Raw genomic sequence first — 21,776 nt, forward strand, 5'->3', positions numbered from 1 at the left:
AAAAAAAAAAAAAAAAAAAAAAAAAAAAAAAAACATGGGCCAACAGGCAGAAACTACAGGAAGATATTTTTTAAAATTTGGAGTAAGGAAGACCTAACAAAACTGCTTAAAAATGAGATGAATTGATGTTCAAGTAAATGTCAAATTACTACATAACCAGTTAATGGGGGGATAAAAAATCTAACTAAAGGCTATAAATTTAGTATTCCATGAATTAAACTATATGGAAAGAACTCTGTGTTTATCATATACAAAATAAATTTTAAAATACACAAAATATAAAATTTTGCAATGCTTCTGGAAATAAAATCATAGATGAAAAATGGCAAATACTGTAAAAACCAATCTATTTACTTAGTGTACATGGGATCAAAGAACATTTGCTTTTTGGAAAATGCACCGTATGATTGAAAACAAATGCTGATTTTTCTTATTAATGCTGGCAAATGGAGCAGATAGGAATCATGGAATTCTTTATTCCCTATCAGAAAAACAGAACTACTTAAAGCCAGATTTTTAAATTTTCTGATCTTTTTACTGCAGTGGTAACACTGCACCTCAGAATACAGTATGAGAATATTGGCAGTTGGCATGTTCCTGGGTTGCATAAAACTAACTGGTGCATCATTCCCGCCAACTAGGGATGATTTTGACAAAACGTATGACATTGATAAAAAAGGAATCTCACTCAATATCATTTTTACTGAAGGATGTGTGGTCTCATACCAAAACAGCCCTATCAATCTATTGCCATCAGATCAGACAGAACAGAATTGGGTACATAAAATGGCTATCATAAAATGTATACTAGCTGGAGCTAAGTCTGATCTCAGAAGGTCAGTTAAGCATTTGAAAAATGAAGGAAGTACATTTCCCTTAATAAGCAATCAAAAGTTAGTAACAAGTGACTTGGCTCTCTATCTGAGGCAGGAATCCTGAGAAAGATGCAGTGGTTTCTAAAGTTTTTGCTGTTCTTCACCTGTTAATAAAAAAAATATACGGTACATAATGTTTTAAAGGTATGCAATGAAGAAGCAGCTTCCCTACCACTTATAACTTCCAGTGTTACCGTCTCAGAAGTGCACTTCATTCACACATTCAAAACTATGGTGTTGTCTTACTAGTGATGATAGTTAATTTTATGTGTCTAGTGCCTGGGCTATGGGTGCCCAGACATTTTACCAAACATTATTCTGCCTGTGTCTGTGAGAGTGTTTTGGATGAGATTAATATTTGAAACAGTAGACTGAGTAAAGCAGATTGCCCTCTCTAATATGGATAGACTTCAAACAATCAACTGAAGACCTGAATAGTACGAAAAGGCTAAGAGGTAATGTTTTTTGCCTGACAGCATGAGATGGACATTGGTCTTTTTCAGCCTTCAGACTTGGACTGAAACATTGGCTCATCTTGAATTGCAAGCCTACCAGCTTTCAGACTGGAACTTAATATTATCAGCTCTCATGGTTCTAAGACCTTTGGACTTGGATTGGAACTACACATTGGCTCTCCTGGGTCTTTAGCTTGCCAACTGCAGATCTTGTGACTTCTCAGCCTCTTTAATCACATGAACCAATACCTTGTAAATCATATATATACATATGTAAATATATACACACACACATATATACATAAATGCATTTTTTATATATGTATATACTTTTGGTTTTATTTCTCTGGAGAATTTGACTAATACACTGATTCAGCCACAACAACAGGGAATGGGCTGAGTTGTGTCAATCAAGTGAATTGTCCAGGTACTTCAAGTCAATCCCTGTGGAAGCTAATATTTTAGTATCTTGTCTAGAAACAATGTAGGTGACCAGGCAAGGTAATGACATTTTTGTGATATAAAATAACATGCCCATTTTCTAATGCTTTAAAAATGTGCTCTGAAAGCAATTCCTCACTTCCAAATCCCAAATTCTATGATTCTACATTATAAACCAAACTCATGTAGTCATTCTCAAAATCAGTTTTAAAAGCAACTATGAAAAGACCCCACATTGCCAAGACAATCCTAAGTCAAAAGAACAAAGCTGGAGGCATCATGCTACCTGACTTCAAACTGTACTATAAGGCTACAGTAACTGAAACAGCATGGTACTGGTACCATAACAGAGATATACACCAATGGAACAGAACAGAGCCGTCAGAAATAATACCACACATCTACAGCCATCTGATCTTTGACAAACTTGACCAAAACAAGAAATGAGGAAAGGATTCCCTATTTAATAAATGGTGCTGGGAAAATTGGCTAGCCATAAGTAGAAAGCTGAAACTGGATCCCTTCCTTACTCCTTATACGAAAACTGATTCAAGATAGATTAGAGACTTAAATGTTAGACCTAAAACCATAAAAACTCTAAAAGAAAACCTAGGTAATGCCATTCAGGACATAGGCATGGGCAAGGACTTCATGTCTAAAACACCAAAAGCAATGGCAACAAAAGCCATAATTGACAAATGGGATCTCATTAAACTAAAGAGCTTCTGCACAGCAAAATAAACTACCAACAGAGTGAACAGGCAACCTACAGAGTGGGAGAAAATTTTTGCAATCTACTCATCTGACAAAGGGCTAATATCCAGAACCTACAAAAAACTCAAACAAATTTACAAGAAAAAAACAAACAACTCCATCAAAAAGTGGGCAAAGGATATGAATAGACATTTCTCAAAAGAAGACATGCATATAGCCAACAGACACATGAAAAAGTGCTCGTCATCACTGGCCATCAGAGAAATGCAAATCAAAACCACAATGAGATACCATCTCACACCAGTTAGAATGGTAATCATTAAAAAGTCAGGAAACAACAGGTGCTGGGGAGGATGTGGAGAAATAGGGACACTTTTACACTGTTGGTGGGATTGTAAGCTGGTTCAACCATTGTGGAAAACAAACAGTATGACGATTCCTCAAAGATCTAGAACTAGAAATACCATTTGACCCAGCCATCCCATTACTGAGTATATACCCAAAGGATTATAAATCATGCAGCTATAAAGACATATGCACATGTATGTTTATTGTGGCACTATTCACAATAGCAAAGACTTGGAATCAACCCAAATGTTCATTAGTGACAGACTGGATTAAGAAAATGTGACACATATACACCATGGAATACTATGCAGCCATAAGAAAGGATGAGTTCATGTCCTTTGTAGGGACATGGATGCAGCTGGAAACCATCATTCTCAGCAAACTATCGCAAGAACAGAAAACCAAACACCTCGTGTTCTCACTCACAGGTGGGAATTGAACAACGAGATCACTTGGACTCTGAAAGGGGAACATCACACACTGGGGCCTATTATGGGGAGGGGGGAGGGGGGAAGGATGGCATTGGGAGTTATACCTGATATAAATGATGAGTTGATGGGTGCTGACGAGTTGATGGGTACAGCACACCAACATGGCACAAGTATACATATGTAACAAATCTGCATGTTGTGCACATGTACCCTAGAACTTAAATAAAAAAAAAAATATGAAAAAAAATAAAGCAACTAGGAGTTTGAGACATGTTTACTTTCCAAGTGAATTATGCAAGGATATAAAAATCCATTTCATTACCCTACAGTCATGTGCTTTAGGACTTACAGATTCATCATCTTCATTTGTTGATTCCTGTTATTATTAATCAGCACATGGTGGGTCTACTTATTTTCCATGATTTTCTCCAGGCACAGGTGCATTATGAAATTTAAGCTCTATTTCCACTGCACAAATTAAGCTTTGAAAGATTTTTTTTTATTGTACACTAAAAGCTACCTTTTGGTGCTGCCAAATTCCTGGTATTAACTCCATGTAAATTTTCTTATTGTCACTCACCTGCCCAGAAGCAGAAATTCTCCCGCTAGACCCAGGCGCCTCATGGCCATCAGCAGACCTCTCACCGTCATGCCCTCACAGAAGCAGGCCACCACCCGGGCCTTAGGCAAGTGACTTGTGAGCTTCTTCAGCAGCTTATCAAAGCTCTGCTCCCCTGCATTACTGTAGATTTTGTAAGAGTGGGCGATGCAAATCCCTTCCTTCGCTGCCATATCTTTGAAGGCTTCCATCCCACTTTCTCCATAGTTGCCTGTGTGAAAACATAGATAAGCAGAGGGATAGTGAAATGAGATTGTTGCATTAATTGGGTGTAATCAGAATGAAGGTGTTAGGAGCATGAAAGTCATGGTGCAGGACTTGGAACCTGAAGAACTGAATTTCAGTTTTTGCTCTTTTGCTGACTTGCTTATTTTGGGCAAATTACAATTGAACCACATTATACGTGCATTCATCATTTATATTTTCACTGTGATGGAGAGAATAATACAAAAAGGGTAAGCAATTCATCATCCTTTTATGACTGAAAAACAGCTCTTATTCTAAGTATGAGTTGATGGAAATATGTATCAGCTTTTTTTTTTGTTTGCATTCGATCTCACTTCCCTTTGCTTTTCATTGATGATAATTTTATCCTACTGAGATTTTTGTATTTAAAAATATAGTACATATGAGTAATACATGTAGTCTATATAGTATAGATATTTCCATATAAATGTTTTATAAAGTATTATACTATATATAATATTCAGTATATTATATACTTATAATCATGAGAATTTATGGTTTGGTCTTAACTGAAAAACTGAGATCCTTGATTAAGATTTAGTCTTGTCACAGATGAATGTGTAAACTTATGAAAAACATTTACAGTTTTATCGTATACAAACATGGGGTATTGATAAGGATGAAAAAGTTCAAAGTCCATTTCAAAATTTGGAGACTAAGGACTAATGGTAGTCTTTTAAAATTAATGGAAAAGGGGATTAATATTGACAGTCAGTTATATGCCAGGACACCAGGACCTTTATATATGTGATCTAATTTAGCACTCACAATAAAATATTGATGTAGATATTATGAGTTCCATTCCACATATAGATCAGAAAACAGATAAAACAGTTAGGTCTACATTTACCTGGAGTTACTCTAGCAGTAAGTGGAGGGCTGAACTCCATTCACAGATCTAATAGCATAGGTTCTGCTCCCTCTACTTGTCTAAGGCTGACTCTTAGGAGTCTCAGAATTCTAGTTACATATGCATTTCTCTTTTCTATTTGAAAGTGATAATTCTCCAATTTTAGATATTTTTGGAACATTTTAAGGCTAAATATTTTATACAGGGCTCATATTCTGAATTTTCAAAATATTAGATATATGAGGGGGATTGTTTTGAAGAATACAAGAGGTTATTACAAGATAACCAAGCTGTAGAACATATAAGGATGCGACTGACCTAAAAATCAAACTTGACCTAGGAACTGGAATCTCATCAGGATGAGTAGATATCAAATTAATACGGAGCACTGAACATTCAATCGCATAGGGTTCACTATATGTCTATAACTGCAATAAAAATAATTCCACAACAATTTGATTTTGGGAAAGTCAGTTTACATATGCTAGCTCACTGCTCCTTACAAATCTGTGATAAAGGTTAATGTTATCTCCTCTTGGCTGATAAAACTGAAGTTCAAATACAGATAGTAGGTGTCAGGATCTTGGTTTGAACATATGTCTCTGATTCCTGTCCTGATGTGGGTGCTACCATACCACAAGTACCTTGCTGCAAATGAAATCTGTAAACTTTGAGGTTGGATTTTGATGAAGTTTTGTCTCCATGAACAAACTGCAAAGGGCAGAGCAGAGCAGGTCAGCTTGAGTCTGAGCCAAAAATACTGGTGGGCCAGCTGCAACTTTTCCCTCCTTCTCCAGAATTAAAAGCAACAAGAAGCCTCTGTCATGATGGCAGGTGGGCAATCTAGTTATTTTGCAATTAACAAAGTTTAAAGGGCACTTTCTGAAAAATGTGCCAATGGGCCTAAATTACTATCAGTTTTACACTAATGTGAATAATCTATTATTCTTTGATTTATTTTTAGCAAACTCTGTTTTTCAACAGACTTGTCTTACATTTCATGTTTTGATTTAATGCAGAGGCATTTGCATAAATAATTTGAAATTAGGTATAGTGATTGTAATGTGAATTTATTGAGAATTTCACATCATTTACTTTTATTCTCAATACATTCACTGTTAAACAAGAAAAGACACCTAACAAATTCAGATTTTTTAGCATTTTGTTCCTAACAGTTTTAACACCGTTTTTGTTTGTACAATATGTTGTAGAGAAGCAGCTTGAAATAGTGGAGAGAACTTTGTCATTAGAGAAACCTGAGTTTGACTTCAGTTTATATAGTCTTTTTAATCTCAGCTTTCTGAAGTAACACTGCTTAATATTCAGATATTTTAATATTATATTCAATGTATGTAAACTATCTGGTAGGTCACCTGAACCCAATAATTGTACCTACTGAAATTATAAAGAATATTCTAGACAGAGTTTAGGTACTCTTTAATGCAGCATCCAAAACAAACAGTGGAGCAAATGGCACTATTGCTGAACACTAGACTAAAAAAAATAAGCTTACACTAGCAGAATAAAATATTATTTTCCCAGAACAAATCTCAAGCTGTACTCTTTAAAATTATAAAAGGCAGGGGGTGTATGAAAAATTTTCACTCAATTTTGCAGTGAATCAAAAACTGCTCTGAGAAAGAAAGTTTACTTTAAACATTTAAATAAGAAACAGTTTTAATACATGTGTGACATAAAAATTTTACAGAATATAATTTTGATTTAACAAAAGAAATCCTTTGTTAGCCAGGAGACAAATGAGAATATGTCTTCTAATAAAACGGAAAAGACTGAAGTGTTGAGACTTTCCCGTAGTTGATAGAAACACTGTATTCTATAATTATACATTTTAAAATAATGAAAAAAGCACAACAAAAAAATGTCTACAGGCTTCTCAAAGAATAGAACACATTTCAAGTAATATGTAGAATGAGGAAAAAGCTAAGGAAGCAATGATTACTTTTTCCAACAGAGGGAAACAAGTAACTGAGAAAGAAAGCTGTGATATAAAATATGAAACTAACATGTGACTTCATTTTAAACAATGAATAGAAGTAAGAAGGAATCCATAGAACTTCTTTAGGTAGCAGAGAGTTTATAACTTGGAATTTTTTGGAGAAAATGTAATCATAGCCCAATGTCTTCACTCATAGCTCACACTACTTACAGGCATAATGATGCAAATGTCAATCATTGATTTTCAACTTTAAGAATCCACCTATAGACAAATGGAAAAACTCACTATGCAATAAAATATATTTGTTATCAACTTTTACAATGATAATTAAAGAGAAAGAAGATGAAGGCTGAGAGGCAGATGCAGGGAAAGTTGTTGGGAAGTGGAAGGCCGTTAAAATCATCTACTCCCAATTTGGAAGTCAAGATATACAGAAAATAAAATATATGTGATTAAGGGAATTACTGGATGCTAAAATAATAAGGAGTTAGCTAATGTGATGTGAGAATTATATTAAAAGAAGGAATAAGAAGATGTACAAGGTAAGAAATAATGTCTATAGTCATTTAAAAGTAGCTATTTTTTAAAAAGACATTCATATTTGAGATATGGAGGTGAAAATAAAAGGATGAAAAACTGAAATGCTTTTTTCACTTTAAGCCCTGCTGTACTATTTGACTTTTGAAAATGTGAAAATGTACATTTAATGAAAAAAATAAACTAGCATACTTAGAAGTCATTGAAAGGAGAGAGTTGATGCAGATAATTTTAAAAGTGTCTTCTCTCTGCTTTATCAATTTATCCTGTTTTAGGGATAAAACTCATAGAAGTTATTTATATTCTATGCTTGGTGGAAATGTAAATTAGTACACCCATCAATAAACTTCATGGAAGTTCCTCAACAAAACTAAAAATAGAATTACCATATGATATAGCACCCTTACTTCTGGCTACATTTCCAGCAAATTTTAACTGCATTCCCACGTTCATGGTAACATTATTTACAAAAGCCAAGTTCTATCCATCAGTAGATAAATTAATTTAAAAATGTGGTATATATATATATATATAATAAAATACTAGTCAGCCTAAAAACCCTAAAAAATGAGTTTAAAAGGAAAAAATTCTGCTATTTGCAACAATATATTATTCACTTTTGTACCGCTACTGAGACCTGTTAGATAACTAACACATTTGAATAAAGAAATAAATTATTGAATGAGCAGTACAAAATAATTAACGTCTATTTCCAGATTAATATAATTGCCCAACTATGTGACCAGCAATCAGGACTGCCACACTGTGTCTAGCGGGCATCATTCTAATAAGCTATTATAACATATTTCACTTGTAACATGAACAGAGTTGCACAATAATCAAAATGTTGGTATTTTTTCCTCAAGGACCCTAGTTTTTCCCTCAGATCATAACAGATTTTAATAATTCAACCTCAAATACTGTTTAAATCTAGTGCTTTCACTAATACTATTTGACCTGAATTGCATCAGCTGGGATATGGAAGCATCTGCCTACATTGACCCTAAAAAGCACATGTTGGAAACAGGATTCGTTAAAGAGTAACTTTAAAACTTTCTTCTGTAATAGAAAGTGGGGACCCCAAAAGGGAAGAGTGTAGGAAGAGAGTAAGGGTTAAAAAATTATTTATTAGGTATAATGTTCACATCTGGGTGATGGGTACATTACAAGCCCCAAATTCACCAAAAGGCAATATATCCATGTAACAAACCTACACATAAACCCTCTGGATATAAAATTTAATTTAAATTGAATTAATTTAAATTAAATTTTAAATTAAATTAAATTAAAATATAAAATAAAAAACTTTCTGCTAGCCTAAGAAAATTTTTTTCTTTTAACTGTATGTTAAAAGGCACTGAGTAATTATAAATTACTTTAGTAAGTAATTTATAACCATAGGTAAATGCTATTTCAGATGGTACGAATTCAATATCATTAACAACTGTTTTACAGTGGCCACTTTAAGATAAAGATAATAAAGTACAACAGCATAGAAGAGGTGTACCTAGTGAGACATTTTGTTTTTCTGGCAAAATAACCATTAAGTATATTGTTTAAATTTATCAATTTCACATATGTTAGGGAAAACTATCATTAGAATAAAAATCAAACTATTATAATCATAGTAAAAAGATACAAATAATTTTGTTTTCTCTGATATTTTTCCTTTTTTCTTAGTATCCTTACTTCTCTCTCCATAAATCAGACCCCGAATCACTGCACAGAAGCTTGTGTACTATTTCCTCTATTATCTCTTATTTTTCATTTTCCCAAACCCTACTTTTTTTTGTTTCATACTTTTTACTATTCTCTTTCATATGTATCGTAGACACCTCACATATTCTCATTTATTTATTTTTACTAATGCTGTTCTTTCTACATGGAATACCTTTTTCCATGTTGTACAGATTCAATTCCCTAGATTCCTTTAGGATGGAGAATACATCTTCTCCATAGTGCTATTGTTTAATTACAGTATTTCTATAATCTCTGTAATTTATAATTGCTAAAAAAGTTTATAATTGTGGATCTTTCACCTTTATAACAAGGCTGATTATACTCATGATTTATTTGAAGTTCAAAATTTGGTTAAAAATATAAACCATGATGTTGAATTTTTTTCTTAGGAAACAATTCACTTTAAATAATGTGCTATATCATGGGATTTCTAAAATGTCTCAGAGTCAGGAAATGAGTTAAGGTACTAAGTATTATAATAAATTAGGCTTAAATTAAAATAGACATTCTGTATTATATATGTTGCCTATTGCATATATTAATTATATTTTGGATGTATTTACATATCCTACTTTCCAAAACTGTGAGCCTGTAGAGGTAGATAATGCATTTATTTAACTACATATCATCATTACGTATTTCTTGTACAGAAAAGTGGTACAGAAAAATTGGCACAAAAAAAAGTTTGGAAGAGTAGATACATTTTTCTAAGCAGATCACCAAACAGATGCTAAAAGAATGTGGAAAATACTTTTTAAGAAAGTATTCACTTCAGGAAATACTAAATCTTTGCAAAGAAAATGAATAAGTAAAACCTCTAAAATATAACTTTATTTTCCATCTTAGTTGGTCCAAATTATCTTTTCCTGACAAAGAAATTAAGATTTCCCATATAAATAATTATTTTAAAGTATATTCCAAGTGGCTTTAACTACTAATATCTTGTTGCTACTGTAAACACAGTTCATTTTACTGACAACTACTAGTGAAGTAAACTCATGTGAGTTGTGACATTAGTCTGGTATGATATCATCCCCTAAAAATATGTATAAGCAGCGTGAGTCTCCACTTCGTGTCCTTTAATGTGAATTAGAAGTGTTCATCAAGAGATCTTAACCCAAACTACCCATATTGAGGGGGTTGTGGCTTAAACTACTGATTAACCAAAATGGTCAGGAGTGGGAAAAGCTTGACAGTGAAGCACCTTTTCTTATATTTTTTATTAATAGTTTTTTAAAGATGTTCTTTTGTTTGATGCCATTTTTCCCACTACAGCTATATGTGCAATGGATATAGCATTCTAAACTCTATATTACACTCATTTGTTTATATTTATCTCCTGTTACTAGACAGTGTTCCTTAAGGCAGATATTTCTATGTTCACAACAAAATCATTGTATATACATATTTTTATGCACAGAAAGAAAGAAGTTAAATGATGCAAGAAATGTGTATACATATTTTTATGGAAAGAAAGAAGGAAGTTAAATGACCCAAGAAATATTCCTAAAAATTTCTGTATAATTGAGATTTAGGTGTTTAGGTGCCTGGACATACGATTAATGTGAAAGTTTTAAAGCCAAAGGACTGGAATAAAAAGTTATCATTATCGGGGAGGGCGGAGCAAGACGGCCAAATAGGAACAGCTCCAGTCTCCAGCTCCCAGCATCAGCGACACAGAAGACAGGTGATTTCTGCATTTTCAACTGAGGTACTGGGTTCATCTCACTAGGGAGTGCCGGACAATCAGAGCTGGTCAGCTGCTGCAGCCTGACCAGCGAGAGCTGAAGCAGTGGGAGGCATCACCTTACCTGGGAAGCAGCAACGGGAAAGGGAATCCCTTTTCCTAGCCAGGGGAACTGAGACACACAACGCCTGGAAAATCGGGTAACTCCCATCTCAATACTGCACTTTACCAAGGGTCTTAGCAAACAGGCACACCAGGAGATTATATCCCACACTTGGCCAGGAGGGTCCCATGCCCACGGAGCCTCCCTCATTGCTAGCACAGCAGTCTGCGATCTAAAGATAAGGCAGCAGCGAGGCTGGGGGAGGGGTGCCCACCATTGCTGAGGCTTAAGTAGGTAAACAAAGCCACTGGGAAGCTGGAACTGGGTGGAGCTCACAGCAGCTCAAAGAGGCCGGCCTGTCTCTGTAGACTCCACCTCTGGGGACAGGGCACAGCTAAATAACAACAACAACAACAACAACAACAACAAAGCAGCAGAAACCTCTGCAGACACAAACCACTCTGTCTGACAGCTTTGAAGAGAGCAGTGGATCTCCCAACACGGAGGCTGAGATCTGAGAATAGACAGACTGCTTGCTCAAGTGGGTCCCTGACCCCTGAGTAGCCTACCTGGGAGACATCACCCACTAGGGGTAGACCGACACCCCACACCTCACACGGAGGAGTACACCCCTGAGAGGAAGCTTCCAAAGCAAGAATCAGACAGGTACACTCGCTGTTCAGCAGTATTATATCTTCTGCTGCCTCTGCTGCTGACACCCAGGCAAACAGGGTCTGCAGTGGACCTCAAGCAATCTCCAACAGATCTACAGCTGAGGGTACTGACTGTTAGAAGGAAAACTAACAAACAGGAAGGACACCCACACCAAAACCCCATCAGTACGTCACCATCATCAAAGACCAGAGGAAGATAAAACCACGAATATGGGGAAAAAGCAGGGCAGAAAAGCTGGAAATTCAAAAAATCAGACCATATCTCCCCCTCCAAAGGAACGCAGCTCATCGCCAGCAACGGATCAAAGCTGGACAGAGAATGACTTTGACAAGATGAGAGAAGAAGGCTTCAGTCCATCAAACTTCTCAGAGTTAAAGGACGAATTACGTACCCAGTGCAAATAAACTAAAAATCTTGAAAAAAGAATGGAAGAATGGATAACTAGAATAATTAATGCAGAGAAGGCCATAAATGAACTGACAGAGATGAAAACCATGACACAAGAAATACGTGACAAATGCACAAGCTTCAGTAACCAACTTGATCAACTGGAAGAAAGGTTATCAGTGATTGAGGATCAAATGAATGAAATGAAGCGAGAAGAGAAATCTAAAGAAAAAAGAAGAAAAATAAATGAACAAAGCCTGCAAGAAGTACGGGATTATGTAAAAAGACCAAATCTCCGTCTGATTGGGGTGCCTGAAAGTAAGGGGGAAAATGGAACCAAGTTGGAAAACACCCTTCAGGATATCATCAGGAGAACCTCCCCAAACTAGTAGCGCAGGCAAACATTCAAATTGAGGAAATACAGAGAACGCCACAAAGATACTCCTCCAGAAGAGCAACTCCAAGACACATAATTGCCAGATTCACCAAAGTTGAAATGAAGGAAAAAATCTTAAGGGCAGCCAGAGAGAAAGGTCGGGTTACCCACAAATGGAAGCCCATCAGAGTAACAGCAGATCTCTCGGCAGAAACCCTACAAGCCAGAAGAGAGTGGGGGCCAATATTCAACATTCTTAAAGAAAAGAATTTTCAACCCAGATTTCATATCCAGCCAAACTAAGTTTCATCAGTGAAGGAGAAATAAAATCCTTTACAGATAAGCAAATGCTTAGAGATTTTGTCACCACCAGGCCTGCCTTACAAGAGACCCTGAAGGAAGCACTAAACATGGAAAGGAACAACCGGTACCAGCCATTGCAAAAACATGCCAAAATGTAAAGACCATTGATGCTAGGAAGAAACTGCATCAACTAACGAGCAAAATAACCAGTTATTATCATAATGGCAGGATCAAGTTCACACATAACAATATTAACCTTAAATGTAAATGGAATAAATGCTCCAATTAAAAGACAAAGACTGGCAAACTGGATAAAGAGTCAAGACCCATCAGTTTGTTGTATTCGGGAGACACATCTCACATGCAGAGACATACATAGGCTCAAAATAAAGGGATAGAGGAAGATCTACCAAGCAAATGGAGAACAAAAAAAAGCAGGGGTTGCAATTCTAGTCCCTGATAAAACAGACTTTAAACCATCAAAGATCAAAAGAGACAAAGAAGGCCATTACATAATGGTAAAGGGATCAATTCAACAGGAAGAGCTAATGACCCTAAATATATATGCACCCAATACAGGAGCACCCAGATTCATAAAGCAAGTCCTTAGAGACTTACAAAGAGACTTAGACTCCCATACAATAATAATGGGAGACTTCAACACCCCACTGTCAACATTAGACAGATCAACGAGACAGAAAGTTAACAAGGATATCCAGGAATTGAACTCATCTCTGCACCAAGCAGACCTAATAGACATCTACAGAACTCTCCACCCCAAATCAACAGAATATACATTCTTCTCAGCATCACATCACACTTATTCCAAAATTGACCACATAATTGGAAGTAAAGCACTCCTCAGCAAATGTACAAGAACAGAAATTATAACAAACTGTCTCTCAGACCACAGTGCAATTAAACTAGAACTCAGGACTAAGAAACTCAATCAAAACCACTCAAATACATGGAGACTGAATAACCTGCTCCTGAATGACTACTGGGTCCATAATGAAAAGAAAGCAGAAATAAAGATGTTCTTTGAAAACAATGAGAACAAAGATACAACATACCAGAATCTCTGGGACACATTTAAAGCAGTGTGTAGAGGGAAATTCATAGCACCAAATGCCCACAAGGGAAAGCCGGAAAGATGTAAAGTTGACACTCTAACATCACAATTAAAAGAACTAGAGAAACAAGAGCAAACACATTCAAAAGCTAGCAGAAGGCAAGAAATAACTAAGATCACAGCAGAACTGAAGGAGATAGAGACACACAAAACCCTCCAAAAAATCAATGAATCCAGGAGTTGGTTTTTTGAAAAGATCAACAAAATTGATAGACTGCTAGCAAGACTAATAAAGAAGAAAAGAGAGAAGAATCAAATAGAGGCAATAAAAAAATGATAAAGGAGATATCATTACTGACCCCACAGAAATACAAACTACCATCAGAGAATACTATAAACACCTCTACGCAAATCAACTAGAAAATCTAGAAGAAATGAATAATTTCCTGGACACTTACACTCTCCCAAGACTAAACCAGGAAGAAGCTGAATCCCTGAATAGACCAATAGCAGGCTCTGAAATTGAGGCAATAATTAATAGCCTACCAACGAAAAAAAGTCCAGGACCAGATGGATTCACAGCTGAATTCTTCCAGAGGTACAAGAAGGAGTTGGTACCATTCCTTCTGAAACTATTCCAATCAATAGAAAAAGAGGGAATCCTCCCTAACTCATTTTATGAGGCCAACATCATCCTGATACCACAGCCTGGCAGAGACAACAAAAAAAGAGAATTTTAGACCAATATCCCTGATGAACATCAATGCAAAAATCCTCAATAAAATACTGGCAAACCGGATTCAGCAGCACATCAAAAAGCTTATCCACCATGACCAAATGGGCTTCATCCCTGGGATGCAAGACTGGTTTGACATACACAAATCAATCAATGTAATCCAGCATATAAACAGAACCAAAGACAAAAACCACATGATTATCTCAATAGATGCAGAAAAGACCTTTGACAAATTTCAACAGCCCTTCATGCTAACAACTCTCAATAAATTCGGTACTGATGGAACATATCTCAAAATAATAAGAGCTATTTATGACAAACCCACAGCCAATATCATACTGAATGGGCAAAAATTGGAAAAATTCCTTTTGAAAACTGGCACAAGACAGGGATGCCCTCTCTCACCACTCCTATTCACATAGTGTTGGAAGGTCTGGCTAGGGCAATCAGGCAAGAGAAAGAAATAAAGGATATTCAGTAAGGAGAAGAAGTCAAATTGTCCCTGTTTGCAGATGACATGATTGTATATTTAGAAAACCCCACTGTCTCAGCCCAAAATCTCCTTAAGCTGATAAGCAACTTCAGCAAAGTCTCAGGATACAAAATTAACGTGCAAAAATCACAAGCATTCTTATATACCAGTAACAGACAAACAGAGAGCCAAATCATGAATGAACTTGCATTCACAATTGCTTCAAAGAGAATAAAATACCTAGGAATCCAACTTACAAGGGATGTAAAGGATCTCTTCAAGGAGAACTACAAACCACTGCTCAGTGAAATAAAAGAGGACACAAACAAATGGAAGAACATGCCATGCTCATGGATAGGAAGAATCAATATTGTGAAAATGGCCATACTGCCCAAGGTAATTTATAGATTCGATGCCATCCCCATCAAGCTACCAATGAGTTTCCTCACAGAATTGGAAAAAACTGCTTTAAAGTTCATATGGAAACAAAAAATAGCCCGCATTGCCAAGACAATCCTAAGCCAAAAGAACAAAGCTGGAGGCATCACGCTACCTGACTTCAAACTATGCTACAAGGCTGCAGTAACCAAAACAGCATGGTACTGGTACCATAACAGAGATATAGACCAATGGAACAGAACAGAGTCCTCAGAAATAATACCACACATCTACAGCCATCTGATCTTTGACAAATCTGACAAAAACAAGAAATGGGGAAAGGATTCCCTATTTAATAAATATTGCTGGGAAAATTGGCTAGCCATAAGTAGAAAGCTGAAACTGGATCCTTTTCTTACTGCTTATACGAAAATTAATTCAAGATGGATTAGAGACCTAAATGTTAGACCTAATACCATAAAAACCCTAGAAGAAAACCTAGGTAATACCATTCAGGACATAGGCATGGGTAAGGACTTCATGTCTAAAACACCAAAAGCAACGGCAACAAAAGCCATAATTGACAAATGGGATATAATTAAACCGAAGAGCTTCTGCACAGCAAAAGAAACTGCCATCAGAGTGAACAGGCAATCTACAAAATGGGAGAAAATTTTTGCAATCTACTCATCTGACAAAGGGCTAATACCCAGAAACTACAAAGAACTCAAACAAATTTACAAGAGAAAAACAAACAACCCCATCAAAAAGTGGGCAAAGTATATGAACAGATATTTCTCAAAAGAAGACATTCATACAGCCAACAGACACATGAAAAAATGCTCATTATCACTGGCCATCAGAGAAATGCAAGTCAAAACCAAAATGAAATAGCATCTCACACCAGTTAGAGTGGTAATCATTAAAAAATCAGGAAACAACAGGTGCTGGAGAGGATGTGGAGATATTGGAACATTTTTACACTGTTGGTGGGATTGTAAACTAGTTCAACCATTACGGAAAACAGTATGGCGATTCCTCAAGGATCTAGAACTAGAAGTACCATATGACCCAGCCATCCCATTACTGGGTACATACCCAAAGGATTATAAATCATGCTGCTAGAAAGACACATGCATACGTATGTTTATTGTGGCACTATTCACAATAGCAAAGACTTGGAATCAACCCACAGGTCCATCAGTGACAGACTGGATTAAGAAAATGTGGCACATATACACCATGGAATACTATGCAGCCATAAAAAAGGATGGGTTCATGTCCTTTGTAGGGACATGGATGCAGCTGGAAACCATCATTCTCAGCAAACTATCACAAGAACAGAAAACCAAACACCGCATGTTCTTATTCATAGGTGGGAACTGAACAATGAGATCACTTGGACTCGGGAAGGGGAACATCACACACTGGGGCCTATTATGGGGAGGGGGGAGGGGGGAAGGATGGCATTGGGAGTTATACCTGATATAAATGATGAGTTGATGGGTGCTGACGAGTTGATGGGTACAGCACACCAACATGGCACAAGTATACATATGTAACAAACCTGCACATTCTGCACATGTACTCTAGAACTTAAAGTATATATTAAAAAAAGTTATCATTATCATTATCATGCACCTTCCTCAAGTACCTGAATTATAAATTTCATGGATATGAAAACTTTGCTAATAAACAGATTTCCAAATTTTGAACAATGACCCAATTATTTCTCATCCTGCCCTGGAGTCTTTCTATAACACGACCCATATACCACAACAGTAAGCATAAGGCATGGTATTACTGAATCTCATCCAAGGTGTTTACTATTGCAAATACCAGAAAGATCTCATTTAGAAAATTTGCTTTAGTTGTTACTCTAGGAATGGATTATTTAAGTAACATTTGATGAACTCTTCAACGGTAAATTAAGCAGAAAACAAATTGCCAGTATAATTATGTAATAAATGTAGATGTTATAAGTTTTTAACTATGCATAGCCCCCCTCATGGATTTTGAACTATATGTATAAAACCTTATTTAAAGGAATACTAACCAGGGTTACTGAATATTGTCATAAAAGTACATGCCAAGTGACTTACTGAGTGGTATGCTGAGTTGGTGAACTTTTCTTCTGCCTATCAAGTATGGAGCTAGAGAAAGAAGTTTGATCGTAAGAGCAAAGGTACATGTTGACCAAATAAATTTAGATATGATAGAAAACAGGAAATTAGATTATTTAAAGAAGAATACATGACAGTTTTAACCACCATACATGAAGACAACAAGTTTGAGTGTCATATTTGGTTTGCTGGATTCCTGAGCCCTGGAATCAAAAGTTGATTCTCAGCATTTATCTACTCCCTCCAACTCTAGTTCATATAATTGGGTTGAATGAACTGATATAGACAAAATGGAAAGAAAACCACATTTGAAAAGAAATTTTTAAATTTCTGTGAAATAGCCAAGTAGAAATGCCAAGTAGGAAGTTAAATAAGAACATTCTGGCTAAGAGAGTAGAAGTCTGAGTTGGAACTATTTGGGAGTCCTCAGAATATGGATAGAAACAATAATAGATAAAATGTAGGATGTGAAGGAAAGAGAACTCTGAGTTATACCCTAAAAAATTCAAATATGTGTGCATTAATTGAGAAATAATAGCTCACAAAGACAATGAAGAAGGAGGAGGTGGAGGAGGAGAAGGAGGAGAAGGAGAAGGAGAAGCAGAAGGAGAAGGGAAACCAAGATAATATATTCTTATGGAAATTAGGAAAAGAAACTGTTTCCACTTTTTTTTTTTTTTTTTAACATTTACTCTGTTGAAAACTAAAGTAAGATGTGTAGTGACAAAAAAATCCACTAATTCTGGCAACATAGTAGAAGATATATAGGAGTAGGCTTGTGTGAATGGGAGTAAAAAAAGTGAAGACAATATATTTATACAACTTTTTTGAGACACTTGGCAGTGAACAAAAGCTAAGAGTATGGTGGTGATTAGAAGAGAATCTGGAAATTCAGGAAGTTTTGTTTGCTCATTTTTAGAAGGGGTTATTTTAGGTAAAGTACTCGGTCCAGAGCATGAAACAGAGAAAGCACTGAATACAGGATAATTTTTATAATCATCATCATCACCATCCTCAACATTTATCTAGATCCTGTAAAATTATTTGGTAAAAGGTTAATAATATGAACAAATTATTGCACTATTTACTTCAAATGTGTTATTATTAAAACCAACCAACCTAATGAAATTGCTATTATTTCCCACATTTCTAAATAAGGTGTCGATGCTGAGAGAATTTGCCAAATAATTGATAGCTAGTAAACAGAAGAGCTGGAATTTCAACCTTCATTCTGTCAAATTTCAAAGCCCATGCTCTTTGCCTTCCATATATTGTTACTCTTCAGACACTGGGTGAAAATTGCTCAATTTAGTCCTGTGTTTCTTCCAAAGGCCTGCTACTAAATGTTTCATTTGAAACTAATTTCAAATGCTACAGAATTGAATTTGTCTCAGCAAACATATTATTTGATATATAAGTATTTTGCTTAATTTCCAAAATATTATAGATGTATATGATTTAGTACTAAATGATTTAATCCTCATGTTGCTGAGAGAGTTTAAATCCCAGAGCCTTTCTATAAAATATACAGTGTTTAATTGTAGCTTTTCTATGGACAAAGTCCTGTAAAATAAGAGGGGGCTCTTGAAAGTAGATGTACCATATTATCTTGTATTAGTTACTTAACTACATCATTGCTGAAGAGGGAAAAACTTCAGAGGGACCATAGAAAATGACAAAAACAGTGATTTTTGTGTTAAATTTTTGTAATGTTTCAAGCTTTTATAATTTTTTAAAGTGGTTTGAGATTTGCATAATGAAAAATATCACTTTTTCAATCTTCTTAAAAATATTGGAGTCTTCCTCATTTTTTTCCTCTGGCTATTCTTCCTAGAGGAAAATAAAAACTTGAGACAGAAGCTATGACCCAGATTCCCACACTAAGCTTCCAGAATTCAACTTCTTTCTGCTTTCTTTGTAAGCTGTCAGATTCACAGCTGAAGCCTTCGGTGCTTGTCTCATTAAAAGTAATTCCGTTTCCACAGAAAGGACAAAATTCTGTGTGGAGCTATGTGTCAATGGGTCGGGTGGATTGGTGAGTTATTTATTTTGCTTGCTATAGCTCACTAGTCACCAATGATCCTCGATTCTAACTGGATCTAATGACAATGCAGAAATTCTCCCATCACCAGCTGAAGGCAGAAAATCCTCTACAACATAGCCAAAACTCTTCATGCTTGACAGCTTTTGCTGAAAAGAAGTCGCTTCTTTGACAGCAGCTCCCTGGTCTGCCGCCACCTTCTCCAGTTTAGATCTGTGCTGTCTGGATTCTGCTGTAGCTAGATTCCCTTTGAAGGACTTGGTGTCTCAACACAGAACTCACTTTGGATTCAGAAATGAGAAGAAAGAATTAAAATGTAGTGTAATGGCTGTGCCATCGTTGTTGCCAAATTTTGAGTCTCATTTAAGAGTGGGTAACTATGCTCTGTTCAGGCATTACAGCCTCGGTGACTTTCCTCTATAATTTAGACTTGTGCTGTCCAGTTTAATAGCCACTTGCCACATTGAGATATTCAATCAGTGTAAAACACAAAATAGATTTCAAAGACTTAATATAAAAGAAATAACGCAAAATATTCCATTAAGAGATGGATTACATGTTGAAATGATAAAAGTTCTGATATATTGTGTTGCATAAAATGTATTATTAAATTTAATATCATTTATTTTTACTTTTTCTTAAAATTACAAATATAGCCGCATCACATTTCTATTAGACAGTACCACTTTAGGCATGCAAAGAAATTTAGATCCTGTACATTTCAGGGGAGAATTCAAACTTCTTAGGATATTTAATGGCATCCAAACTTGTTATGATCTGCTGCCTAACTTTTCTCTCCAGCCTCACTGACTGCCTTTTCCTGAGACATAGCACATGCTCCAGCCATACCAAAGGATATATAGATCAAATACACTAGACTTTTTTACATCTCTAAATTTTACACAATCTCTGTTATTACTGGAATACCTTTCTATTTAGCTAATTCCTACCCATCCTTCAAGACTCGGCTGAAAGTGACAGAATTCTCTAAATTCAGTTTTTATTGTTGTTGTTGTTGTTGTTGTTGTTGCTTTTTCTGAGACAAGGTTTCATTCCTGTCACCCAGGCTGGAGTGCAGTGGTACAATCATGGCTCAGTACAGCCTCAACTTTCCAGGCTCAAGCGATCCTCCCACCTCAGCCTCCCAATTAGCTGGGACTACAGGCACACACTACCACACCCGGATAATTTTTGTATTTTCTGTAGACAAAATTTCTCCATGTTGCCCAGGCTGGTCTTGAACTCCTGGGCTCAAGCAATGCCAGGAGGCTTTGGGAAGCCTCAACCTCTGAGAGTGAGTGCTGGGATTACAGGCATGAGCCACCACACCTGGCCCACAGTTCTAAACAGATATCTTCCACTGTGCTCTCATTGCTCAACTCCCCTCCAATGTCATAGAATATTGTTTATGTTTTATTGTAATTATTTATTTGTCTTACTCCATAAAAGACTGTGAGACAGTTGGACAAAGAGGTTAATCGCCCCCTTTATCTCTAGAGCCTAGGCAACCTAAGTATTTGTTGAATAAATAAATTTTAGAAGGCCGGGCGCGGTGGCTCAAGCCTGTAATCCCAGCACTTTGGGAGGCCGAGACGGGCGGATCATGAGGTCAGGAGATCGAGACCATCCTGGCTAACACGGTGAAACCCCGTCTCTACTAAAAATACAAAAAACTAGCCGGGCGAAGTGGCGGGCGCCTGTAGTCCCAGCTACTCTGGAGGCTGAGGCAGGAGAATGGCGTAAACCCGGGAGGCGGAGCTTGCAGTGAGCTGAGATCCGGCCACTGCACTCCAGCCTGGGCGACAGAGCAAGACTCCGTCTCAAAAATAAATAAATAAATAAATAAATAAATAAATAAATAAATTTTAGAAAATGAGCAGCAATTTTTCATAAGTTAATTACTGAGCATCTACTATGAATCACTGTGTATAGCAGCTTCTGGTATTGAAGCTACCCTGCACTTATTGTGATATAAAAGCACTAAGCTAGGCTAAGATAAATTATCAAGGATAACACAGCTTAGTCAAAAGTGCCTTTGATAGAGGAGACAGTGATTGAAAATCTATTTGTTTGATTTATCACTTACGTGGTTTTTGGGAAATGGCTTACCTTTTTTATGTAAATTTGTCTCCTCAATTACAAAATTATATGTATTCTAAGAAACCCTAGGGAGTGGATTTTTAGAACTGCTTCCTAAATTGTTTTGTTAC

At 36.1% G+C, this 21,776-nt stretch overlaps 1 protein-coding gene across 2 annotated transcripts in view; it reads right to left on the reverse strand.

The window, feature by feature from the left end:
- The window catches only part of GRM5 (glutamate metabotropic receptor 5), a 585,040-nt gene that overhangs the window by 357,749 nt on the left and 205,515 nt on the right, over window positions 1-21,776 (reverse strand). For both annotated transcript variants that reach the window (XM_023209216.1, XM_023209217.1), the window contains exon 3: window positions 3,845-4,094. In XM_023209216.1, coding sequence (XP_023064984.1) covers window positions 3,845-4,094 — 250 coding nt within the window. The remainder of the gene's footprint in view (window positions 1-3,844; window positions 4,095-21,776) is intronic.

This window comes from Piliocolobus tephrosceles, chromosome 13 (genome assembly GCF_002776525.5).
Source record: "Piliocolobus tephrosceles isolate RC106 chromosome 13, ASM277652v3, whole genome shotgun sequence".
NCBI classification, from domain to species: Eukaryota; Metazoa; Chordata; class Mammalia; order Primates; family Cercopithecidae; genus Piliocolobus; species Piliocolobus tephrosceles.